Source organism: Mycteria americana, chromosome 13, assembly GCF_035582795.1.
Source record: "Mycteria americana isolate JAX WOST 10 ecotype Jacksonville Zoo and Gardens chromosome 13, USCA_MyAme_1.0, whole genome shotgun sequence".
NCBI lineage: Eukaryota > Metazoa > Chordata > Aves > Ciconiiformes > Ciconiidae > Mycteria > Mycteria americana.
In genome coordinates this window covers 5,516,147-5,543,487 of record NC_134377.1, presented here as the reverse complement: position 1 = coordinate 5,543,487, position 27,341 = coordinate 5,516,147, and the positions used below count along the sequence as shown (strand labels likewise).

Sequence of the window (27,341 nt, the reverse complement as noted above, 5' to 3'; positions counted from 1 at the left end):
ATAAGACCACAGCTGATGGAATGACAGGCTTTTGGCTGCGAGAACAGCTATTTTTCCCCCCCTTCTGCCAAGGAACAGGGATGATGAGCAGATGTTGTCGATTCAGATTACGATGTCGTGTTGAAGCTTTGTAATTAAGCCTACACAACGTGCACCTATACCACGCCTGGCTCTAAGACAGCTGCTGCACTTCCACACTTCTACCAATACCTTTAAAGGTACCCCAAAACAGATAACATCACAGCAGCAGAGAGATCATTTGCTGTTAGCAGGTTGGCAAGGTATCTCCCCAAAATTGAACCAAAGTTCCCAGCTATTTCCACAAACATATATACTGATAAAATGATATAGGTAGGAAATAAATCCTGCTATTAACTTAGCACTTTTTATTATAAGAACTATGATGTTCCTTTTAAGGCTCAGTGACAAAATCCTGTTTGGTACATCATCACCTTATTAAAAACCTGTCACACGTGCAGAGAATCGAAGTTACATTAAGTATGCTGTTAACTTGACAAAATACAGCCTGCTGCTTTCCACCTGACTAACGCTGCAGCAAAGATGGCACATTTTCAAGGGGTGGGAAGCAGACACCCTCTCCTTTCCTTGCCAAGGCTCCAGATCCAGTTGAAACTCTAAACACAGTAAAAATAGGTAAGGTGTCTCAGCCAAAGAAGGCAACGCATCAGAAACTCAGCCATAACACTCCACTCCAGATCCACGTACATACATCAGTTATTGGGATGTGACTGCCACCCAACTGCAGTAAGTAAAAGAAATGGAAACAGTCATTTAAAATACTCCATTTATCCAGATATGAAAGAAAGGCTAGACTGATGCTGAACAAGAAGGCAGTTCAAAAGCAAAAACAAAAGATGCCTTAAAGTGACAGATACTGATAAAGGCAAAAATTACAACTTTTTGTCCAGTAATCAAAAAGGAGCACAAAGTTCTTTTGCACAGAAGGCAAAGATCTGACGGCATTGCCAGTGCACTGTGTAATTCATGCCAGTGCAGTCACACATGGTATCGGTGGTTTTGGCCATCAGCAAAAGACTAGGAATAATAAAGGAATGCCGGAGTCAGATCTTCAAACATCTTGGAAAGGAGTATATTAATATCATCACTTGAGCATTTTCACCTGTGCTATCGGAGGGCAAGTGTAGAAACCCAGTGTTATGTCCAGTAATTAAAACACCCTTCAAAGGGAAACCTTCGCATGACATTTTAGGGAATGAAGGTTTCAGCTATACACTAAAAGCATGTCAATGCCGCCTTCTACTCTGTACCAGGCTTCTTTGGAAGACACAACAGATCCAGCATCTTCTGTCAGCAGGATTCCAGCATGACCTGTTACTCTAAGCATCAGTGAAGAAAGTGAAATTTACCTTTTGTCTCTCTACATGTATGAGTGGTTATACTCATACATATAGTTCATATAGTCTCGCTATCTGCAAAGTTCAGTTAATTAATCCTTTGGTTTATACTCATCCACCTATTCCAGGAAAGGACTTCAGCAAATAGATATATTCTTTGCTTGTTCATTGAAGGGTTTTTTAATGTGAAGAGAAATGGAAGCTTCTGATTAACCACACGTGACTGCTTAACTACCTTAAAATCAGCTGGATTTTCAGCAGTTTCTAAGCTGTTCACACTTCCCTAAAAAAAGCCTCAGTGCTCAAGTCTTTAAACAGTTCATCCAATAAAGCTGATGTCGTATACCAGGTATTATAGACGCGTGTCTCAGCTGCAGATGAAAGCTGGCAAGATTAATCTCCTTTTACCCAACATCCCGAGCCTTGCAGGAAAACAAAACCAAAAAGAACGAATCAAATAACGTCAGGTCTTGACAAACAAAGCTTCTTCCATTGGTCTGATTCAAAACATAAATGTAACGTTGTTTTCAACATACGAGTCCCATCTACGAACCATGAAACAACGATGAAAAAAGCATGATGCAAAGTCTTCTTAAATAGTCACCCAAAATATAAAGAAAGCATACAGAAGCTTGATGCAAAATCCAGAAATAGTCCAGGGCAGTGCTTGGGTATCGCTAAAGATTTAAGGACTACTGGGGATTATGTGGCCAGCCACAAACTGTCTCGTAAGAGGTCATGACAGTGTTCTCTGCTGCTAAGATGAGTGAACAGACTGCCATTCCCCATTAGAGGTTTGTCTATCTTAAAAAAAAAAAAAAGACCAAGGAAGAGCATACAGTCATGCAGCTGATCGTCGACGAATCACAAAAACACCTCGCTGCAGCTGTCCCAGATAGATTCTCATCTTTGTGCTGTCACTGGTTTTCCTCACCCAGATCTGCATGAAAGAAAAAAAGAAAGGGGCAGGGAGATATATTGGGCAGAAAAAGGGAAAACCCACTGTAAGCAATACACAGACAAATAAGACCAGGTATTCTTATTGGCAGATCCGAACATCTCTGTTACTCAGGGTGCACAGATGATTTTAGCTTAAGCCCTTCTCCCTCCCCACATTAGGCATTTGCAACCTGAGTAGAAAACGAAATAAGGTTTCTGACTTTACCACCTTAACTTCCTGCTCAAAAGTGTCATCAAGAAAAATTACTCTTTCCAAGCATCATCAGGAGAGCAAGTTTCCTTCTGCTACAGTTCACAACAGAACTCTGGCATTAAGCTTTACCTAATCAAGAATAAGTCTCTCTAGATCCACAGATCATAAAATTATCTATCCTGGGATTTGCCCAGACAAGTAACTATTAGTCAAATGAAAAGCTTATTCTGATTTTTTTCAGTGAAGCATTTCTCACAATGTATTAAATAAATGGTATCCGAAGATAAAAGGGCCTCTTTTTTAAACACCTGCATGGAAGAATTCACATAACTTGCCGATATACAGTATGTTTCAAAGGACAAATTGCTTCCATGGAGGCAGACACTCAGAATTTTTAAAAAATAAAAATCACTTTCAAGAAGTTTAGACACAAATACCTGTACTTTAAAAATCAAGTCTGAGCAAAAATCCTCTGCATTTTATCATTCTAATGCATTTAAACATATTTAAATAAATGCATGGAAAATAAGAGCCATCCAGCTCTTAGTACTAGAGTATTTTAGGACACAGTCCAATATTGCCTACTGCAAAGGACTATAAAGTTTGTGTTGGCATGCAATTTATCCAAAACTTTTTTTTTTTTTTAGCTACCATATTAGCTACAGGCCTGGCACAGTACATTGATTTAACTCTATTATTTTAATTATAAATTGACTTTACTAGCAGAAGCCCTTAATATAAAATAAATTTAATATTTGCCTGCATTTGTACTTCAGTTATTTCTCTAGAGAAATTAGAATCCACCCTCATTGATAATCATCTCTCCACTGCAACATTTCCAAGAATTTGGTATGTTTTACTAACCAAAAGAATTATTAAATCTACAAACTCTGAGCAACTGTACAGAACAACAAACATGTACAGTTTTACATTCTACCACAATATGGTGGAATGGTGTATTTGTTTTGCTAAAGTTAACCGCTTTGTTAAGTTCCATTTGGAGGAAAATTAAAATTCAGTTTTAAGTGACCACAACAGTGAAATTACTTATTAACACTAAAATGTGCCACACAGTTCAGAAAAATAAAAGCATCAAGACATATTCTGGACTTAAAACTGATGTTTTAGACATACAATGTATTTTGCAATCAGAAGATAACATCTATTAATTCTAAAGAGCTGAAGGAGATGGTGAATAGAAACAACCAAATCCATCTCTGAATTCTTTTATTCCTTGACTGTAAAAGAAAAATAAGCTTCTTCCTTTTTTCAACTTCCAACAGAGATTGCTGAATAAACTCAGGGGAATAAAAAAAACCCCAAACAAAAAAACTTTCCTGCACATATTGAAGAGTTTATTGTTGTCAAAAGGCAAATGATTGAATTGGTTCCATGCACTTGGCCAATGATTTCCACCAATGCAGTATCTGATTCACAGTTTCCAAGGAAATCGCATCAAAAGTAATAGAAATATGTTCTGTTTAGATCTAAACACATCACCAAGTTTTAAAGAATTTGGGCCTGGGAAGGTATTTTTGGTTTGTTTTTTAAGGGGGATCACCATAGCTCAGCCTCTGTGCTGGAGAGGCCCATAGCCAATGACAAAATTCAAATCCAGTTTAAGAAAACTGATTTAGACCTTCATATGAACAAAGATGCCTTTGATAGACTGTTAACTACTTTCTTTCCCCAGCCACAAGAAGGCAACTGTATGCCTTAGTATCTCTGATGCTTCTTAGTTAGTCTTTTCACTTTGACCATTAATGGAAATGCTGGTGGGGAGACACTCTGTGCAAATATTTTCGGTAAAGTTCCTTTAAGTAACTTGACTTCCTTTAGAAATGCTATTGACTTTTGACTCCAGTCTATAATTAGAGACCTCAAATCTAGGTCTGCCTTCTAGCTTCTAAATTCAAGCAGGACCCAGTAAGATCATAGTTTGGCAACCACGCTTTTGAATGTGCGATGAAATCCGAGATGTGCACGTTGTAATCCTAAGAGAACACCTTCTCATTTCAGTACTATGTTAAGTATTTATCTCCCTCAGCTTTATATTGTTGTAACGAACCATCGCAGGGCAAACAACTGCCATGCCTCCTCCCCAGCGTCTCTCAAAAAACCCCTGCAAAACTAAAACAAAACCTATTGTCTCACTTTAAAGTGGAATTCATGCAATTATAATAAAGAGATTGCATTTCCTACAGGTTTCAGGTAAGATGTTCCCAAAAGATAGAGTTTTAATGTTTTAAGTTAACAGTAATAACTTTAATCAAATTAGCAGTACTATATTTTTAACGCAGCCATTAGTACGCTACTACTACTTTAGATAAATAACCAACCGTTGAGCGTAACAACTGTTATTGCAAGGAGAACAGTTGTGAAACAAAGTATATCCCATATGCAACTCATTTGGTTGAAAAGAAAATATTTTCCCTTAGCTGCCAAAACAAATTAAAGTTACTTTATTGGCTGATGGAAAAGAAGTGCATTCAAGTCTATCACTTCTTTCCTTGAAGTGTCTGGAATCTGCAAGCAAAGAATAAACTGCTCCCTTTGCCCAACTGATGCACTGCTCAAGCACTGAGCTTATTTTGCAGCAAGATTCACATCAATCTTCAGCACGCATCTCTCTTCACCTGCTTCTCTAAGCCTTAATCATCAGCCACAAGGAAATTGTCTCAGACAAATGATTCACCTGCCCTATCACCTGCCAGCTTACTTCACAACACATGTACTCTGGTTAGCAAGAAGAATTTTTTCCCCTTATAACAATGAAATTTGGTGACAAAAATTTTGCCTCATCCTCTCCTGGATTCCCAATGGGAATTTTTTTTTTTTTTTTAATTTTGCATTAATAAAAACTGTATGTCTGTTCTTGAAATAATGGAAATGGAACTTCTGAATGTAGTGCCAATGAGATGCAACATATCAGTTCTCCCCATTGTTCCTGCCTGCCAAACTACTACTTGCAAAATGTAGGATCGTTCTTTAGAAACACAGCAAGTCTTCTCCCATCTCAGATCTATCTCAAGAAGAGATCTCTCAACTCAGTTTCATCTTGGATTCAGCTTCTTTAGACACCAAACAACTTCATATTTGCTGAAAGTAATATTGATTTTCTCTTAGTCCTTACTAGACACAGCCATCTACCTGCCTACCCTGACCCACTCCCATGAAAAACAAAGCAGCCCACTACCTCGTTGGCGCCCACAGAGCTGATCACACAGCTGATCTTAGTGTTCTCTTTAGATTCCAGGTAAATAGCCTGGCTCTTGTGATACCTGCAAAAATAAAAATAAAAATAAATAAAAAACAACATATGAAACCATTAGCTGTCCAAAGACTGAGAAAGGAAACAGTAGTAAGACTGATAAAGCTAGGATTCTACAAGCATTTGGTTAGAGTAAATATGAAGTCTGTCTTTCTTTCCACATCACTTTCCCCATCGTCACCCACATAGGGGTGGTTTCATTCTACACACACACGCACTCTTTGCATTTAAATGATGCTTCAGAATGCATGAAGATCAATTCATATTCAATTCCGTACGCAGATTACTGAAAAAAGATTTCATATCTGAAAGAGGAAGGGGCAGAGCACCAAGCCACAAGATAGGAACACTGACTGACAACAAGCCCGTGTTTCAAGAGTTAATCAAACTAGCCTTTCACATTTCAGACACAGGATGGATTTTAGAAGGCAACTCCATAAAATGTGATAAAATGTGATAAAAATGTGCCTGATAAAATGTGACAGAGCAAATCACTGACACTAAAAAGTTATTTACATTCCCCAATACAAAATTACTAGTGCACCATCAGCAACAACAACAAAAGTGAATTGCACTCAATCATTGCAGTCTATGATTGTTTAAACAAAGACCTCAAATTTCTAATACTGCCTTATTTTGTGAAAATACCCCAAATGGTAAGTGATGGGTAAGTGACTCTGTAAGAAGCTGTATATACCTGCCATAAGGAGGCTGTGTCTAAGCATATCCATTTTTTTCCCCTTTTAGATCATATTTTAGTCATGCTATATATTTTTCTTATTGCATTTTGTATAAAACAAAGTAAAAACTTCAAAGTTCATAACTCTGAATTGCTTGATTTCATGGTCTTGCCTTCTTTGCAGACCATGTTTCTGGTAAGTGCTGCAAAGCGTGCTAGACAAAACTCCCCAGTTTCTGTTTACTCTGCCTACAAGAGTTCCGTAGGCAGAACTAATTATCCTGAAACAGATTATTTTTAAGTAAATAATCTTAATCAAGAGAGCACCAAAATGCTTTATAGTTATAAAAGCATAACCTTATTTCCACCTTTACCCTAATCGTGATGTGCTTCATATTTAACTGGGCAATCCAAGTTGCAGAATCACTGCACAGATTCCCTCAGCGACTACTCAGTATGCAACTCCTTGCAGTCTGATTGGCTGACAGCCATTTGTCAAAATGCATGGATTTGCATAATCTTTACAGTTATTTCTACAATAACCATACTGTAAATATGGAAGTCTTCCAACAGTTATTCCATAATCTCTTCCTACTGGCTCATGTACTCAGCATTTTCACACTGCTTGCCAGTAACAAGAATAACAGTGTCAGCTTTCAGCCTTTCAAACATACCAATTACCAATGGGCTGGGCGGGGTAATAAAAAACCCCCTCAAATTCTGCAACCTTTAGACACTTGTGCCCAACCATTATCTTTCTCCTTCATTTTAACAGAAAAGACGTCAGTGGGGTCCAGGGCACTGTAATAGCAGCAATGATCTGAGCCAAAAATCTCAGTTCACTGAGCTCAGATGATCATTAATTGATATAAAGGAACAGTATAAGCTACTACAAACCAGACCTCACTAAGATAAGACGTAAAAATCTCAGTCCAGCAGCATGCCATGCTGTGACTGCTTAAGCAAGGAGAATTGATGATCTTGATACAATTAGTGCACAGGCTTCCAAGTGCAGAGGATGCCACTCCAAATGACAGCTCACAAAGTGGTATCTGTGCCTGCACTCAAAGCTGTTTCTTCCGATTTTTGAACTATCAGTGAATTCCAAAGCTAATGACACACATGCAGCTGGCTTCAGCCCCTGGATTTCACATCACAAAGTTACCATCCATCAGTAAATCTGTGTTAACTGTGCACAGAAAAGGTAAGGTAACAAGTTAGTTCAGCACTTTTTCATTGAAGAGTTGCCTCAACTGTCTCATGCCCCATGCACACAGAGAGACAGGTCAGCTGAAGGCACAGTAGCCTGGTACATCTCAGTTACATGTTCACGTCTCAGCCTTTTGCCGAGTTTATATACACACAGGCCAACAGAGGGGTAGAACTGAAGGAAGTACTTCAGATGAAAAATGCAATGGAATTTAAGTTGGCTTTCAAGAGAAGGAAAGTGCCAAACAACTCTCGCTTTTGCAGTAGGTAAAATACACCACAATACTGACAAGGGAGGCAAGCAGAAATAATTCCACTTTCTACTACAAAATATTTTGCTGAAAGGCCAAGATTTTCAACTGCATCTCCATCAGAAGATTGAAAGAAATCACTCTGCATTACTGTACGCAGACAAAGCTAAAAGCAAAAAGATGGTTGTTTTACAGTGAACTGTATTTTAGGATCTGATGGGGGGGCACGGAGCAAATTGACTGAGGATAAAAAACTGAAGTCTAATTCCACATCCATCTGAAACTCCCTATACAAAGTCTCCACTTTGGAGATATGTTTGTGAAATGTCTCTGCAAGACCTTAGGGAGTCCATTACTAGCCTTAAATATTCACTATTTTGAGATAATGGTCCTTCATGGCTGCTGTCAGGAAACAGAGAAAGCAGTCACTCCTGAGCTGTCAGTTTTATTATTTCTGGTGCATGCCAGCAGCTACAGCTTTAATACACCTTCGAAAAAATTACCCTCCCACTATGAAGAGTTACTTCACTATTTTAAAATACCAGCTATTTTGCACAAGTACTATTACTATCAATCAAAAAATCTAGGCAGGATTATTACAGCCAAAAAATGTACGATACTTATCTTAAAACAGCATAAGAACAAGGAAGACAGGAAAGGCAACAGCTGGAATTCCTGGCAGTGAGACCCCCATGACAATTGAATTCAGCAAGATGGAACTATCTGTTAGTGTTTTATGTCCAAACTAGATACCTTTCAGAGAGAGCTGGTGCTTTTGAGAGATTCATCTAGGCTCACTGAAGCTCTCCCAGGTTTAAATTCGGTGGGAGCTTGGGAGCTTTACTGACAGATTACTCCAGATTTCTTCTTTCCTTCTGTTTTTGTTTTGGTTTGGTTTTTGTTGGTGGTGGTGGTTTTTTTCACTTATTGCAACACTTTACAGTACTCCACATGCTTAAAAATTCTGAAGAACAGTTTATTCATGCAAATATACCCTAGAGGATAGTCACATTACACAAAAAAATTATGAAAGAAAAAAAAAAGAACTTAATGAATTTGTGAAGTGACAAGTAGCCTGTTCAGTTCATGTCTGCTTTATGCTTCACGGAAGTTTAAGCTCCAGGCAGCAGCTTTTGTCAGAGTCGTATACATTGAAGCCTTGATGAAACTTCACTGTCAGAAGGCTAGCAGAAGGAAAACCTGACCAACTGTACAAGATGGCTGTTGTGTAAAAAACAAGCTTCACACCTATCATTTTCCGTGATAAAATTACAACCTCGTCACTTGTTATTTTGAGCCACCAGAACACCAAAGTAGGGTACAAATAAGCATATGACTTGCAAATTGCTTTCTGCTCAAGGAGTACTAGATTGCCCCCTTGATTATCCAGTTGTGCATGTCTCACGGATTAAGTTTAAGACCTACTAAGATTTCTCTGCAAAATTTAATATTTTCCTTGCGTTTTGTGAGGCTTGCACAGCTACATGCCCATAAAACTTAACAGAGCTAAATCCAATCAGCAATTCTGAAGTTGCTTCTCCCATGTGGGTTTGATCTTTAAAGGTTATTTGGATTTATTAGAAACATTTTTCATTCTGCTCATCTGGTGCACAACACTTCTTCTGCCACCTTGTGGAATGATGGGCTAGCGTTCTATAAAACTGAACGCCAGAATTCTGAATACTGCCCACACCACTGTACCTGCAATCACAGAGTACCTGTATCCTAGCTGACCGGGTTCACAACTACATCGCACTGCGTCTGCTGGTGGTTCTCTTACTTAACATTAGGTTTGACAAAAATGTTTCCCAAGTGTCACAGCATGCACTACTGACTGCATGGAAAAGACTTAAGTCTCCTTTTATTCAAGCCAGTAAATACTCCTGAAAGTCTATGAGGTCTGAACACTCCATTATCACTTCTAATTTACCAAAGTCACAATGATAGCCCTTGGAGGAAGTGGCTAACCTCTGCCGAAACACGTTTTGTCCTCAAATTCTTTTATCAAAGCGATTTCTCTCTGCAGTCTTTGTCTCCTCACTACACAAGGCTCAGACTGATTAAAACAGAAATTTACCAGGACTTACCATCTCTTATCATAGTAGAGTTTCCCATCTTCTATCCGGGCTTCAAACCGCTGTGCTGGAGACTCTGCTGGTGTAGCTGGCAGGTGTTCGGGAGAGGAGGGAGAGGCTGAGAACAGGAGAGAGACTGTGTTTAAGACCAGCACGCGTCCACCACACAGTGGCATTTCTGACTGCAGAATTGCAATTAATAAGGTCATGTTAAGCAGAAATAATAAGCACAGAAAGCTACAAACTCAGATTTCCATCAGAAAAAATATACTCTATTGGGACGAATAATTCAATCTCTGCCTTGAGTATATAAGTTATAATATTCACTGAAATATAACATTTATCTGAAACAATATTGATAGGTAGGTGATAAGACAATATGTCCTTGATTTTCTTTTAATTCTAATCTATAGTGAAGTACTTAAATAGTGTCAGAATTCCTTAGGCAAGTTAGTACCACTCTATCTTGAAATAAAGTGTACAGACACATCTAGAGAGCTGAAGGCATAAAAACGTAAGTTCTCAATCCCTCCATCTACCTGACAAGCAGGCAAGCTGCCCAGATGCATCTGAATATAATGGAAAAAACTCTTTACACAGTTAGATTGTCACATGCCCAAATGTTTCAGCCACCAAAGATGCATACGCCTCCCTTCCCATCCCTGACAAACTTCAGGACAGACAAAGAGACTCCACACAGCACCCATTTGCCACAGTAGCTACACAAAGAACAGCAATTACATAGTCAAAACAATTATACAGTCAAATTACACAGTCAGCAATTGTACAGTCAAAAAGTCTACAATATAATTCTCTGTTCAAAACAGCATGACTGTGAACAAGTTCCAGTGCAACTGTTAACTCACCTGGTCTCTTGGGTGATTTAAGCTACATGGAAAGAGAGCAAAGAAGCATTAGAGATCTGACATGAGCCACAGAAGTCTGCAGTAATAATTTCAGACAGTCTTACTTCCCATACTCTAAATGGTTCTTTTTTTAAATGTACCATTAAGTGGCATAACACATAACCAGAATAGCATGCTATAAACAGCCAAAGGTGTAGATAATCAGTATCATGATACAAAAGGTCTACAAACTGAACTTCAGAGCATTCCAATAATCCACTAAAGTCACAACCAAACCCATCTAACACACTGTATTTTTGAACATGATCCAACATTTCTCAGGGTACACAAAATACGGGAGATAAATCATTAGCGACACCTCAACAGCTGGCACAAAAAACATGCTGCACCACCATCCTCAAAAGCCTTAACGAGCAGCCTCTATTATAGGAAATTAGATAAGCCTTAAAGTGTTTAGCAAGAAAGCAATAGGTTAATAAAATCTAGAAAAACTATAAACATACACACTGCACCCTATCCAGTTTGCTGAAGTATCACAACAGTGGGGAGAAAAAAAACCCCCAAAACTAAAAAACACCACCCCAAACTAAGGCCTAAAACAGAGGCAGCCTGTAATCACACAGAAAGATGTGTTAACATCTGTTCAGCCATGCGGAAGAAGAAAGAAACTCCTTAAGATAGCTCATCACTTCGTTCAGACAAAAGGTAACATTTTTAGATGACAGTCATTTAAATTAGGTTAATTAAACCTATTAGAATAAAAGGGAGGAGATACCATCTTGCTAAGTCTTTTACTGTGTTACTTCAGAAAGCCTACTGGGATGAAACAGTCCCACATCTTAAAAAGGAACATAAAACAGAGAGCTCAGTTCTCTTCAGGGGAAAGCATCTTTAAAACAAAGAAATACAAATAAAGCAATAATCCCTACCTTATTCAGTGTTCTCAGGTCCTCCATTATTTGCTCATCAGTCAACAAATAATTTAGCTGAGGTATCCAGAATTAAGGTTCCCATAAGCTCTTGACAATCAAGGCTAAAAATTAAAGGTCAATGATATTTCACTAGACTAAACGTAAACCAAAAGCTTTCTGCGAAGCTGCATAAGATTTTAGTGTAATACTTGAGCTTTTTTTGTCATATGAGTTAATACAAGTCCATATCCACAGAGCCTCATATTTAGCAGCAAATAGAGTGCAAAATCATTTTAGCTTATTCAGACATAACCATCAATGAAAAACCTTTAGTGCATTGACATTTACTTCATGGAGGCATCAAGCCCTAGCATTTTCAGTGTTTTTCATCTTGCATTTCTGTAGAGAACAATCTGGGAGCTGAAACACAACAGACTCGCTTCAGATTTTGTACAATGAAGCCAAATCCCACCCAAACCTAGGAAAAGAAGCTCATTATTTTGCAACTCAGTAAGCAGGAATAGAGAGATAGGGAGAAGAGGGGAAAGCCCCCCCCCCCCCCAAAAATCAAAAAAGAACCAGAAAATAAAGCCAGAGGCACAAAACACATCCTTGTGTGGATGAGAATAAATAAAGAGCCTACCATTCACCTGACAACAAAACCAAAATCTTAAAACACAGAGGTTAGTGTATCTTAGCCTTATTAGAGCTCCGCTGTCATTTTGTGGAGTAGGCATCGTCCTACTTCCCTTTTCTACTGCTCTTCTGTCATTTCCACACAAGAAAAACCTAAGTACACAGAAGGAAAACAATACCCACAGCAGTGGACCTTCTCTCCAGCTTTAATCTACAGTGTTTCTTCAAAACAGCTGTTAAGTCAAAAGTATTCAAAGTACTAAACTAAAGTTAACAATTGCTAGGCTGCATTTTAAGGATTTTGGTTCTGATGGACTTTAATCCTCTCCCCAGTGAGGAAAGGCAAGCAGAGTTTCACACTGTGGCTGCTGTATCATGCTCAATTAGTAGGTCATATTCACTATGGAACTCATTTATTTTGGATGAGATAGGGGCACTAATAAATAGAATTTTTTTTCCTGAAAGAGTGAACAGAATCTCCAACCAGAAAGAGGTTAATTAAAAATGGAGATGCTTGTGACCATCCTGCATGAACTCTAGAAGTTCAAGGTTTGATATTGCCTTCAGAAAATGCAAATCACTCAGAAGTCGTAAGATAAGGGGTTTTTAATCTGATTTAAGTCATACAAGTTTGGAATCTAATAATAAGCCTCTGCAAAGCAAATACCATTGCCTTCCTTTCCAGGCAAATTTAATACACAAATAGAAAAAGTGCCTATCATGACAGAGGAGCTAAAAATGTATTTCCAGAAGCCAAGGAACATTATAATTATAAGAAACATGCAACAAGGCAAGAGAGAAGGATTACATATACATGTTTTTGTCTCTCTCGTAATATATAAAAACAAAATGGATTTTCATCCTTTTTTTATTCAAAGAACAAATCTAGCACTCCTTGCTTTTGCTACGCATCTCTCTGGATTAGAGATCTGAAGCCTTTATCAGAAATGGAAAAACTAGTTTGATATGACAAATATGATCTTTCTGGCAAATGTTTTGTCATATCTTGAAATGAGAAAAGCTTTCGCTCATGTAAAAAGCCATTTACTATCTATGGAATCAATTACCTCGGCATTTATACGTAACATTCTTTTAAAGTTTTTCCTTTGTGAAAAAGATTGCCTGAAGAATTCAAACTACTCTCACTGACAAAAAAAAAAAATCAAATAAGTTATCTCACAACACTGTGAATTTTAAGTTAGGATACCGAGGGATCTCCAAAAACTGGTTGCGTTATATTAGTTCATCACACATTATACACGACAAATTGTACTTCAATATTTCCTAGATTAAAATCTGATCCTAGCACCTCATTTCATTTTCCTTCCTGTACAAAACAACATAGATGCAGGTAGCATGCTGGCCTCAAACACAATAGCCCTCCAATGACTCTGTAAAAGGATATCAGGGGCAGGTTTCCTCCTCTTGTCTGGGATAGGAACTGGATCATTTGGTCTTCGCCTCAGTTTCCTTGTCATAATAGGCTTCACTTCCATTGAATCTGTAGAGTAATGAAGTTGGAGAGCTGATAAGACCAGAGGGAAAGGAGTAAGAAGCAACAGCTTTTCTACACAGGGCACAAGGAAAATAATCTTTCCTCCTCCATACAGAAAATTGGAATTTTTTTTTTTGTGATAGCTTCCAGCATCCAAGCTGGAACTGCTGACAGTGAATACAAGTTCCCTTTCATACTAGGTCACTGTTCAGTAACAGCATTGCGATGCCATGGTTACAGCTTCCGTGGGCTGGAAGTAGCACAGTTGGTTTGGGGACATTTTACAGCTCGTGCAGGTATAGATAACAAGCACAATGATGCTGCAAGGATTCAGGGCAAACTTCTTTAATGCTAATGCTATCTGCTTTTGAACAGATAATTTAAAAGGCAAAGTTCATGGAGTTCTTTGCTAACAAATCTTGGATAGTTAATAGCATGTAAAACATCAGCTACAAATCAATTGCTCTCTTTCTTGTCTTCAAGCTGGAAAAATAGCTTTGCCAAAGGAATACAGATAATTATTGCATTCAAGACTGATACAAGTCTGCTGGAGTAATTTTAAACACAAATAGTATTTAAATTCAGATTATCTAAAAATGTTTCAAATTATGGTTAATGAAATGAACCTAATTAATAACATGCAGAGCAGCAGTTGCCAGGAAATAAATTGTAGCATATACACTGGGGAAAAAGAAAAAAAATCTGTTAAAAATTGAAACACAAGTCTCATCACCAAGTAATTAGCTGAAATTACAGTTTGTCCAAATGTCTACAGGTAGTCTTAACTGAACTACTTTACTCAAACTCTCACAAATCATTCCTTCATTTATGAAGATATCTTGAATTGGCAACCAAGAGACCACATCTTAAATGCTAAACACATCATCTCACCTCTCTTTCTATGTGCTGAGAATTATTCGCTCATCTTTAAGTACTCCTGAATCACATCCTAGGTAGCACTTAAGTCTATGAAGCCTCTTTGGCTCCCTCTAGATGCTAAAACCTTGAGCAGCTATGCATGTTCAAAATACACCAAATTACTTTTCTCCTTATCACAAGGGTGAACAAGGATGACCATGCTGTACATCAAGGGAAAAAAATATTATGATAAAAGCTTTTTAGAAAAAAAAAAAAAGCCACCCACCGAGCATATGCCAAAGGAAACCTTATCTCTAGGATTCAAAGCTGAATTTGGAAAACACTGAACATCAATAGCCCTGCAGACACTAAAAATGTAACTTGCTGTGTTGAATGTAAGCCATTCTTCTCATTTGTTAAGACCAAATTACAAGAGCCTCAGAAGAGGGGTTTGAAGCACTTACTCAAGGCGATATGCAGCCAAGTCGAGAAGGCTTTTTCTCCTTTTTAAAGATTAGTTTCAAATGAGTTGTCACAGAGTTATCTATATTGCTTAAAATGTGAATAAGGCAGAGAGATCAATTTTCTTCTCTCTCTATTTCAGCACCCTGTATCTTAAAATTGTGACAAGTCAGCACCAAACAAGTTTTCAGAAAAAAAACAGTGTTTGAGTCTCTTACATTTACTGTTAAACATTTGAAGAACTTCAAGATTCTCGAGAGATTCATGAAAACTTTATAAAGGAAGTTTTGAAGAGGTGCTAAAGCAACAACACATTTAACCTGAAACACAGTCTTGCATGAGGCTTAATAGTTAAGAACCACACTATACAACGTTCCAGAACAGAAGGCAACCATTGCAACCTAATGGAACTGCAACACTCCCAGCGCTCACAGACGAGCCTGTTCATCAGGTTGCTAACTTGCATCCTTGTATACACTGAACTTTGAGTCCACGTCAGTTCCAGTATTCTTATTTCTTAGCCTCTAGTGCACGTTCACAACAAAATCCATTACTTCTAAAGAAATCGCATTGCATTTCTGCTACTCTTGAAGGAAGGAGATAAGGGAGGGCTAACAAACACAGAATGGACATCTTCTCCACAGTTACTTACATGCCTTCTCCTAGAGTTATATTTGATGAAACAGCTCATCTCTTCAGGACACACAACAACGGGGGGACACATTTCCCCGAGGAGGATTAATCTGGTCCCCAAATCAGACTACTAAATAGTCCTTTTTACCCCTCCCACTCTCCCTTTAACTCTGCAAATCTGAATCCTGATGTTAAGAGCTGTCCCACCAATACAGAAATTGGATTCCTTCAGACTCCTAAAATACTGGTATGCAGGTTTCCAAAGGTAAGATCTAGTCGGATCCTGATCCACTAATGAAAATCTGCTTACAAGATTAGTACTGTATCCCAACTTAGTAGTGAATAGACACGAGCACAGGATAACAATAGGAAAGTTAAGGCTAAGGCACAGTTTGTAAGATCAGACTAGACTTCATAATTAAAAAACCCAAAGAGATCAGGGAAACAGCACAGCTCAAACTGTTTTCTAGTCCAGATTAGCCTAACAGTTTGTACAAAGCCAAGAGCACTCTTGAATATGTCCGTATATCTTGTAGATAGCAAGTTTTAATTCTCGCTTCTGAACACTAATTAAATTATTAGCTTACATAACTTCTGTAGATACTGTGCAAGAAAGATATAAAAGGTGTAATTCATGGACAGGCCTCAGTAACACAACCAACATTATCTGTCCATGAAATGAGGGAGTTGCTCTTAGAAAGATAATGAAATCAGACTTTTGGTTCAGTATCACAGCAACACAATTTGTGAAGGAAGCTAATTACCCCTCTACTTAGCTCCACTGTGTCAATTAACTTCCTGACGCAGCTGGTGAGTGAGCCAACGAGGGAAGGTGCCCCGCTGGACCTCTTGTTCACCAACAGAGAAGGACTGGTGAGTGATGTGATGGTTGGAGGCTGTCTTGGGCAGAGCGATCATGAAATGATAGAGTTTTTGATACGTGGAGAAGCGGCGAGGGGGGTCGGCAAAACTGCCACCTTAGACTTCCGGAGGGCGGACTTCAGCCTGTTTAGGAGACTGGTCGACAGAGTCCCCTGGGAGGCAGCTCTTATGGGCAAAGGGGTCCAGGAAGGCTGGACATTCTTTAAGGAGGAAGTCCTAAAGGCACAAGAGCGGGCTGTCCCCAGGTGCCGAAAGACGAGCCGGCGGGGAAGAAGACCGGCCTGGCTGACTAGAGAGCTCTGGCTCGAACTGAGGAGAAAGAGGAGAGTCTATGACCTCTGGAAGAAGGGGCGGGCAACTCAGGAGGACTACAGGGGTGTAGCGAGGTTGTGCAGGGAGAAAACTAGAAGGGCCAAAGCTGAGCTAGAGCTCAGTCTGGCTGCTGCTATAAAAGACAACAAAAAACACTTCTTCAAATACATTAGCAGCAAAAGGAGAGCTAAGGAGAATCTCCAGCCTCTAGTAGATGTGGGAGGAAACACAGTGACCAAGGATGAGGAAAAGGCTGAGGTACTTAATGCCTTCTTTGCCTCAGTCTTTATTAGCAGGGCCGAATGTTCTATGGGTACCCAGCCCCTGGAGTTGGAAGATAGGGATGGGGACCAGACTGGAGCCCCCATTATCCAGGGGGAAATGGTGAGTGACCTGCTGCACCACTTAGACACTCACAAGTCTATGGGGCCTGATGAGATCCACCCGAGAGTGTTGAAGGAGCTGGCAGATGTGCTCACCAAGCCCCTTTCCATCATTTACCAGCAGTCCTGGCTAACTGGGGAAGTCCCTGCTGACTGGAGATTAGCGAATGTGACACCCATCTTCAAGAAGGGCCGGAAGGAGGACCCGGGGAACTACAGGCCTGTCAGCCTGACCTCGGTGCCGGGGAAGCTGATGGAGCAGATCATCCTGAGTGCTATCACACGGCATGTAGAGAATAACCAGGGGATCAGGCCCAGCCAGCATGGGTTCAGGAAAGGCAGGTCCTGCTTGACCAACCTGATCTCCTTCTATGATAAGGTGACCCGCCTAGTGGATGAGGGGAAGTCTGTGGATGTTGTCTATCTAGACTTCAGTAAAGCCTTTGACACGGTTTCCCACGGCATTCTCCTGGAGAAACTGGCTGCTCATGGCTTGGACGGGTGTACTCTTCGCTGGGTAAAGAACTGGCTGGACGGCCGGGCCCAGAGAGTGGTGGTGAATGGAGTTTACTCCGGTTGGCGGCCGGTCACAAGCGGTGTTCCCCAGGGCTCGGTGTTGGGGCCAGTTCTGTTTAACATCTTTATCAATGATCTGGACGAAGGGATCGAGTGCACTCTCAGTAAGTTTGCAGACGACACCAAGTTGTGTGGGAGTGTTGATCTGCTGGAGGGTAGGCAGGCTCTGCAGAGGGACCTGGACAGGCTGGATCGATGGGCTGGGGTGAATTGTATGAGGTTTAACAAGGCCAAGTGCAAGGTCCTGCACTTGGGCCACAGCAACCCCATGCAACGCTACAGGCTTGGGGAAGAGTGGCTGGAAAGCTGCCTGGCAGAGAAGGACCTGGGGGTGTTGGTTGACAGCCGCCTGAATATGAGCCAGCAGTGTGCCCAGGCGGCCAAGAAGGCCAATGGCATCCTGGCCTGTATCAAAAATAGCGTGGCCAGCAGGACTAGGGAAGTGATTGTGCCCCTGTACTCGGCACTGGTGAGGCCGCACCTCGAATACTGTGTTCAGTTTTGGGCCCCCCACTACAAGAGGGATATTGAGGTACTGGAGCGCGTACAGAGAAGGGCAACGAAGCTGGTGAAGGGTCTGGAGCAGAAGTCTTATGAGGAGCGGCTGAGGGAGCTGGGACTGTTTAGCCTGGAGAAAAGGAGGCTGAGGGGAGACCTCATCGCTCTCTACAACTACCTGAAAGGAGGTTGTAGAGAGGTGGGGGTCGGTCTCTTCTCCCAGGTAACAAGTGATAGGACAAGAGGAAATGGCCTCAAGTTGCGCCAGGGGAGGTTTAGACTGGATATTAGGAAATTTTTCTTCACCGAGAGGGTTATCAAGCATTGGAACAGACTGCCCAGGGAAGTGGTTGAGTCGCCATCCCTGGAGGTATTTAAAGGACGTTTGGATGAGGTACTTAGAGACATGGTGTAGTGATGGTTTTTGGCAGTGTTAGGTTTATGGTTGGACTCGATGATCTTAAAGGTCTTTTCCAACCTATATGATTCTGTGATTCTGTGATTCTGTAATTACTGCAAAGAGCACTGCCAAGGCACCAAGGGTACCAACTGGTCTCATGAAAGAAATCTGTCCATTTAATGTCCATTTTCCAGAGTCTGGACACAAATGTAGCTCACAAATCTATTTTTCTGGCTTTAAGTAGCATATTTCAACCTTTATTGTTTGCCTTTCTTCAACTTCTTGACCACCTATTACTGAGAAAAAAAGGACATAGTTTGCAACCTGGCACCGCCGGTTAGGTCAGTATTGTGGCATATCTCAATAGTTTTATTGACAGATCACAGGAACTAAAGAAGCCCCTTTCCCTGCATATAAAAAAGTCTACCCATTCTGCTGCTTCACTGGCACTATTTTGATTCACCTGTTAGTAATTCAGGTCACTGAATTTTCTGAATGCTTTCTCCATTAAAAGACCACCAATTTGTGTTCTACATCTGGACATTTGGAAAGCTTTAAAGCCTTCACGCTAGCTGTCTGTATAAACCAGCATTGCTACCTTTATATCTTTTTTTCTAAGCAGTAGCAGAGTGGATAAGACAAGTGACAGATGCCTATCTTGTTTTTACCTCCTGTTAATTCCATGGTTAGCTTTTCATTCTCAATCATCTTCTTTTTCTCTTCCAACTCTGCAATCAAATTTTCCTTAAGCTCAATTTTCTTATCTTCAAACTCCTTTGCTGCTGCCTTCTTCTCCTTGACATAATTTTTTTCCACCTGATCTGTCTAATGCAAACCAGAAGAACAAAAAGGTTAACTAAGGAGCCAATGACTCAAGTTATGGATATCACAACAGCTTCTTTCAACTACTGTATTGATTGGCTTTCCAGTTCAAAACTGGAGCCAGTTCTAAAGATTATCAATATTCACAATTGACAGAAAAACATTTAAAAATGACTAAGCAGTACTATATTGGCAAAAGAATTAATTATTTTTAAAAAACATTTTAATGTTGCATACCGTATCAAGTCTCTAGCAGAGAGCTCTTCAGATTTATAAACAGCACTATCATTTACCACCTCTTTTTAAACAAGCCAAATGCACAGCCAGCATACAGCAGCCCAAGAGCAAATATTTCTTTTAATTCTATTTTAGTGACAAGGACCAGAAGTTACTTGAAGTAATACCAACAGTAGGCTGTACTACATCTCAAGTGTAGTAATGCTAGCTAGAGGAAGAAAATTTCTTTAAGCCTTCTGGGAAAACAAGCACAAATACCAGTTGATAAAACAGGAGGTTTATACCTCTTCCATCTAGTTAATATGTATTTGATAAATTAAGAGTACTTACTTCCAGCTGGAGGAACAGTTCTGAAAGAGAAGAAAGGCTTAATTTATTATCTTCAAAGATGCCCAAAATTAATTCCCTGCCATTTTAAGTCATTGAATATTGCAACCAAGAGAGGCAGTGAACTAGTGTAGTACTCATCCAAACTCTACTCTCACTTTGCAGTTTTACACTGAAAAGACAGTAACTACGAAAAAATTCCACAAAAATGTATTGCTAATTGAAGTTTTCTACAGGTTGTCAAGCTGATTTGCAAAGCTTACACAGCAGTACTCCATACTATTCAGTTCAACTACTATTCCCAGCAGTACTAAGCATGTAGTCCACCTCTCTTCCAGTTTAATTACAATCAATTAATACTAGATACAAGCTTTCCAGATAGAAGCTTGAAACATGTAGCTGAACGTACAGCTGGCAAAAATTCACAGTTTAAGCCATCTTCATGAATTTCAGCAATGACTGGTTCAGAAATAATTCTGCAGCTGTTAGAAGATTCATCTACTCAACTCACATGTGTCTGATTTCAGACTGTTTATGCCCGAGAAAACAAGCAAGGAAATTGTTATGTATCACTGAAGGTGAAGTTCTAACACATGGCAATGATTAGTTCAAGTCAGACCTATGGATGGGGCGAATGGATTTCTGGGTGTGAAATAGTCCTGCTACTGATGTTTGTACAGTTCCTAACAACTTGGAATTAAGCAGCATGGAACCCTTCTTGTGTACCCTGGAGGACACAATGCCCAAAACAAAGTTTTTACTCAAGGTGGTGCCAAGAAAAGCCAACTAAGGCACCCGATCAGTCCTCAAGTCACCATATTTCACCAGCATATTAAGCTTTGGTAATACGTGAAATTGTAAAAACTTCTGTAAAGATCACAGGCTTCAAATATGTTTCGGAGAAGACTGTAGTAGCAATACTGTACCTTTTTTTTTAATAATTTTAAAAAACAACAAAATAGAAACCAAAGATTATAATGGCCTGATAAAAATCAAACCTTGGGTTTGCAAAGGGCTCTACCAATTCAGCATGGAAGCAGTATTATGGAGGTAGTCAAATGCAGGTACATCTAAACCGTTGCTTTAATATCTGTGATTCTCAAAAAAACACAAACCCCAAAAACCTCAACGTGGGAAGGATAAACATAAAAGACCACTCTTTCTGTAGTACTAGGCGGTTGGATTTTATCATAAAATTGAACGTTATCACCGTCTGCCCTCCTGTGGAAGAAATATGTTACTGCAGCACTGGTCTTTGCCAGCCAGAAATACAAGTTTGCAGTTAGTCTCAATCTTATCAAAACAACCCAATATTACTAGAATGCAGCTCTAGCGTGCATGAAATTCATCTCAGAAGTCAGATTCCTGTTAACAAGAAGTAGTTCAATTCACTTAAATTCCTCAAGCCAATCCTTTACCATCCCAAGCACTTTTAGAAAGACACAATTTATACTGTTCAAAGGTTGGAGTACATTAGCCATCATACAACCGCCACTGCCTCTCTGTCATATTTCCCAGAGTAACAGCCCAGGCATTACAGGATTCATCCAACTTCTCTAAAGGAAGAACAGCTACATTTCCTATTTTCACATAATAGCTTCTATAAAAGACCCTGCTTCAGTATCCAAGATAAGAACCTACTGGAAAGAGAACAAGAAAGAGGGAAGGCAGGCAAATGGATCTGATTTTCAAGCCATTTCTCTGCAGTAACACAATAAAGACTACCCAGAAGGGCTGAGAGCTAGGCACTTTAAAAATTAACTTAGGCTTCACTCCTGAAACAGAGCGCCAGAACACAAAGTACAGGCAGCCCATTCGGTGTCACAGCTATACAGAATAACAGTTTCAGCAGCAAATCCTCTGTATTCATTGCTCCAGGGCACAAAAACAGATCTTTGGGAAAGCGCGTAGTCCTAACTTTCCATTCCTGCAAACTGAAAGAAACAGTGCACCTGAAGGTTTCAGGCACGTTGCACAAAAGAACAAGCCAAAGTGGGAGACTATAGGTTAGGCATGGTGCCACATAAAAATGAAACCATTTTTTTACTTGCGCTTTTTCACACAAATGAAGACTAAAACTGTTTATTGGTGTTTTGTAGACAGTCAAACGATGTTGATGAAGGAAAAAAAATTAAAAAAAAAATCAAGACAGATCCCATCATGCTTCATGCACTCTCAAAAAAAACCCCTACACTATACCCTCTGAAGCAGAACCACCCTTTACTCTAGCAAGTTCCTTTTCTTTAAAGGACAGGATTACCATTATTTTTCTTCAGGTGTTATAAAAACCATTAGTTTAAGTTGTATGCAGCATCTTAGAAAGAAATTCAGCTTACCTGCATTTCGTATCCTTTCTTTGTACTGCTGGTCCAATTTTTTCATCCTTTTCTGATATTCCTGAAGAGTACCTAGTTGAAATAAATAGTGGGTTCCCACTGGAATTTTATTTTTTCCAAGTATTAAATTTTCTCAAGGAGCCATACACCACTTGAAACACAAATACTAATATCTGAAATCAGAAAACTACAGTTCTAGTTTGCTTATTTTGATCAGCACGTTCCCTGTTTTTTCAGAAAGCCGACTACTTTTAAGAAATCCTTTAGTACACAGAGGCTTAGCTACAAGTGTTTAGAGGGAAAAAGGATGGAAAGTGGCTGACATTTTTCACTAAGCAGCATGACTGAGAGGCACCATTCAGTGAAGGATGCTGCTTCTATCTTTCAAAACCCTCATCCTTCTATGACCTTTGAAAAGTGCTGAAAACTGTGTTTAGGGAAAAAAGCTATCCCCTTCAAAGCCTACCTTCCTGCAATTGTTGTAATTGCCTCTTCAGAGATGCCAGTTTGTCCTGATACATCCTGCAAAGATAGAGAGCACGCAACTTTAGTTTGAAAAACAAATATATATCATTTATTTCACCGTCCGTTTAGGTAGGTTACAACATGTTTACACAGAATTAAAAACTTCTCAGAAGAACTTCAGGAAACAAACAAACAACAACTAAAAGAATATTATTCAAATGAAAGGTTATCATTCTGTCTAAAAACCCTGCCACCCCATTCGTTTTACAATGCACCCAAACCAATTATTTTTGGGAACAGTTCAGGGTAAAATAGGGGGTTTTGGGTTTTTTGGTTGGTTGGTTGGTTTTTTAATGTCGAAATCTAAAAGGACATTTAGATCTACAGATACCAGAAACTTTACAACAGAACTATTCTGCCACTTTGTCAAGTCTTAATATTTGCGTATTAGTTCCCTACTTATAAAACAGAAGGCATTTCCTCGCATAGATCTTGACATTATAAAAAAAACCCACAGCCTATTCCTGGCACTGTTGCAAACTTGCATTCCCCTTCTCACATATCTGTGGTTTAACACAGGTCAGGACTTCCTGACCTGCATAAAAACATGTCTCTGCCAGTAAGCAAGAACACAAAATACTGCAAATACACCTAAACATCAAGGGAAACTATTTCAAGTCTCCAAAAAGCCTGTCTTCTTGGACAGGACTAGCATTCTGTTGTTTAAGGGGTTTTAACAGGCATGGTGCTTTTTGCTTGGCTTCTATAAAGTAGATCCTTTATTTTATTTGAAGGATCTCTCTGCAGCGGGATTAATTTGCAGCAAAACTCAGCGGCTCCCAGAAACTCATACCTATTTCTTTGTTCAAAACAGTAGCAGTGCTTAGTTTCTTAAACACATATAGAACAGGGAAAGTAACTGAGGATAGAAGAAATACAAGTATATGGACTCATTAGTTATTACATTAGGCTAGGCACTTCAAAACCCCAATCTTGGCCCAAAACATTGCAGAGTTTTATGCAAAAAAACCACCCCAAATAAACAGAACATTACCTTACTTCTGAATAGAATGAATTACTTACTGTTCTTTCATTTCTACAAAGTCCTCTTCCTCATGTTTTGCCAGGTCAGTTTCACTGGCATCCTCAGTGTCTAAATGAGGTAAAGAATGACTTGTTAAAACTAAAGAAATATTTTAAAAAAACAAAGCAGTAGATTATTTAAAAACAAAGAAAGAAACAAACAAAAAGTCCCCAAACCTCAGACAATTTAACCTCAAATACACAACCAGATAGGCCTCTGGAGAGGTGAATTCAGAAGTGAAATGAACCATCTCATCTCTTTCCTGCAACTGCAAGTTAACCTATGTAAATCCTCTGGTAGTTTTGCAATGAAGCTTACATCACGTCTAAACAACTTCAACTGCTCCAGTAATTTCTTTCCAGTTTAAGACAACAGGTTCTACATTAACGTTCACATACACAAAGGTGAGACAGAAACAGTCTAAAGACTCTGAAAAACGTTTCACAGACTTCTTCCTACAGTTTTGCCCATGACTTAATACACTGTATGGAAGACAATGACTGAAACAGCTGTAACTGATTCTGCACTTTGACCGGAAACACTCCAAAATGAAAATACTCTGACTAGATGCTGTTGGGGTTGACCACAAAGGTCTCACTAAAGATAACAAAGTTACTTGCTGTGATCTGAACTTGGCTTCTCAGCTACGTGTTGCACAGAAGTACTTCAACATTTACACATAACAAAGGCCAGCACTACCACAAAGATAGCCCCAATTTTATGAATATATAAACCACAAATAAATTAAACCAATATGGGTCTGCTAGTTTTCTGCTATGCCTTTTCAGGCTTATATTTATAAGACATGGGTAGCCAAGAATTAATTACCTTTCCTCCCCAAGGAGAGGTCAGTGCCCCCAGGCTGGAGTTGTGGTAGGCAGGGTACAGCTGTAAAGCCTAAACTAGGGCTACATTCCCCACATATGGATGGGGGGGGGACACCAGTCCCTTAAATCAGACCTTCCTCAGATTTTTCTTAAACTATGAACAAACGCTTTAAGCTTACGTATGTTAAGGTAAAATTCAACACGCCAAAGATAAAACAAAAAGTTTTAACTGAAAGAAAAATACTTGGATGTCTAGGTCACCGTAAAGGACTTCCATACTCAGTTTACTTGTGTGCAGCCACAGAGAGCCCCACACTGACCAGCATGCTGTCAGCCTTTGTAAGCATCTATGGGTTTGGCTCTGGCACCTCATTCATGAACGCACCAGATGTGATGGAGGACTCTGGCTGACAGAACAACAGGCACTGTCAAAGGGTCATTCTTCACCTCCCTTATATGTTATTTTATGGATCCTACACCCCAGAATACTCTAGGTTGTACTTCTGTTTCCTCTTCTCCACTGCTTTCCCAGTCCTTCTACAAAACCCCTCTTTCCTCTAACATCCCCTTACTTCTGTCCACGCTTCTTCTACCTTAACGGCCTCCTTCCCCCTTCACACCACAGAAATACAACCAAGTTCCACACACCAGACTTCTCCACCACTTTCACCCTGCTGTCCCATACACTCCATCCCACCTCCTCAGAGCTCTCCCCTTCTCGCGCTGCCTCTTCTTCACCCGGGAAACCACTCCAATGGCTTCGTTTTTCGCCTCTTCCACAGGGAACCCCAGCAATCTAACAGGCCCTTGTTTTCTTCGCGTTTTCTTCCTGCTCCAGACCAATCCTCCACCAAACCCGACCCAAGCCTTTCTTCCCCAAACACTCTCCTCCGCCTCCCCAGCACACCTGCCCGCAGCAGTCCCCTTCCTCAACCCGAGCCCCAAGCGCCTCCGCGTCCCCCCCGCCCTCTCCCAGGGCACCAGAGCCCCCCCCCCAGCCCCTCTCCCCCCCGCTCCGGCCCAGCCCGCCACGCTACCAACCCTCATCGGAGTCGCGGGCCCGAGCGCTCCGCTCGCCGTCCTCCTCCTCGGCGCTCTCCAGCTCCTCCTCCTCGTAGTACTCGGGGCCGGGGGGCATGGCGCTGGCGGGTGCCCCAGGCGGAGCGGGAGCCGGCGGCGTGGCAGACACCAGCCCGGCCGCGCTCATAGCGACGGGACGCAGCCGCCGCCGCGGGCCCGCGCCTCCGCCCGGCGCTCGGCAACGGCGCCAGGACCCGCGCCGCCACTTCCGCTTCCGGGCGGCCGCCCCACTGCCGGAGCGCCGCGCCGGCGAACGCGGCGGGCACCTAAAGGGGGTCCTGGGGCGGAGGCTGGCGCTGCGCCGCGGGTTCGAGGCCCGGCCCCGCCGGCAGCGTGGGCCAAGGCTTCAGCCGCGCCTCGGGCGCGCTGCGGCTTCCTCTGCCAGGCTTTACCCTTCAGGGGGCTTATGGGGGGAAAGGGGGCTCTGCCTGCACCTCCAGAGACGCGTAGTCCCACTTTTTGCCACCAGGATGACCCCACCTGCCGTGACACGTCTGTATCGCAGGACACGGACACGCAGCAGTGCCGCTGCTCGCCAGCAGGACCTTGCGGTGGTGGGAACGGACTTCGGACGCTTACACTACTCTTTCCAATTTTCTTATTTAATGCAGAAGTTACTTCCTTGTTCCTCTGTGCTCTCAACAAAGCACCACCACAGTACTGTATCTCACCTTCACCCAGGGGAAGCAGTTGCTCCGTGCCAGCAAGTAGCAGCTTTCCTAGAACAAGCCTCCAAAGCCATTATGAATGTCTCCTATCTGCCGGATACGGGTTATCCTCCTGACCAGACGCTGCTACAAAATTAAGGACCCAGATCTAGATCCTGCAGTGAGATTCACATGCAGGAATCATTAAATACAGGATCCCACTCCATATGAAAATGCTTCCCATTGATATTTCAGGCTAAATATCTCATGTAGCCCCTTTTCTGGAACTATAAGTCACCCGGGAAGAATTAATTAGCCTCATTGCCTCCAGCAGAGCCATACTAAACATCTACCTTAACAGTTGTGAGGTGCATTCCTCAAATACACCACTTATTGACTCACTGAGATACCATAAACATCTCACCAAGAGAAAGGAAACAATGGTTTTATCTAAAGGAGGACTGCACTCAAAGCACTGCAGCGCTTTTTCAAACTCGCTGAACCAGGCATTCAGCAGCCGAGAGGAGCACCAGGTCACACACTTTGTTCTGAAAGGAACTGTAATAATGCAGCGTATGCACTTTGCTTTC

At 40.8% G+C, this 27,341-nt stretch overlaps 1 protein-coding gene across 3 annotated transcripts; it reads right to left on the bottom strand.

The window, feature by feature from the left end:
- SUDS3 (SIN3A corepressor complex component SDS3) lies at window positions 1–26,318 on the bottom strand. 3 transcript variants are annotated; one of them, XM_075516711.1, is made up of 13 exons: window positions 26,066–26,318; window positions 24,197–24,266; window positions 23,115–23,170; window positions 22,649–22,720; window positions 20,316–20,335; window positions 19,595–19,751; window positions 13,833–13,928; window positions 11,810–11,871; window positions 10,881–10,902; window positions 10,027–10,132; window positions 5,726–5,810; window positions 2,216–2,316; window positions 1–1,798 (listed from the first exon to the last, which is right to left on the bottom strand). In XM_075516711.1, the coding sequence occupies exons 1-12, from the start codon at window positions 26,229–26,231 to the stop codon at window positions 2,218–2,220; spliced, it is 1,011 nt and encodes a 336-aa protein (XP_075372826.1). In that variant the 5' UTR covers window positions 26,232–26,318; the 3' UTR covers window positions 1–1,798; window positions 2,216–2,217. The 3 variants fall into 3 exon arrangements, with proteins under 3 accessions (XP_075372826.1, XP_075372827.1, XP_075372825.1); XM_075516712.1 differs by having other exon boundaries at window positions 2–635; XM_075516710.1 differs by lacking the exon at window positions 1–1,798 and having other exon boundaries at window positions 1,847–2,316.
- Window positions 26,319–27,341: the final 1,023 nt, after the last annotated feature.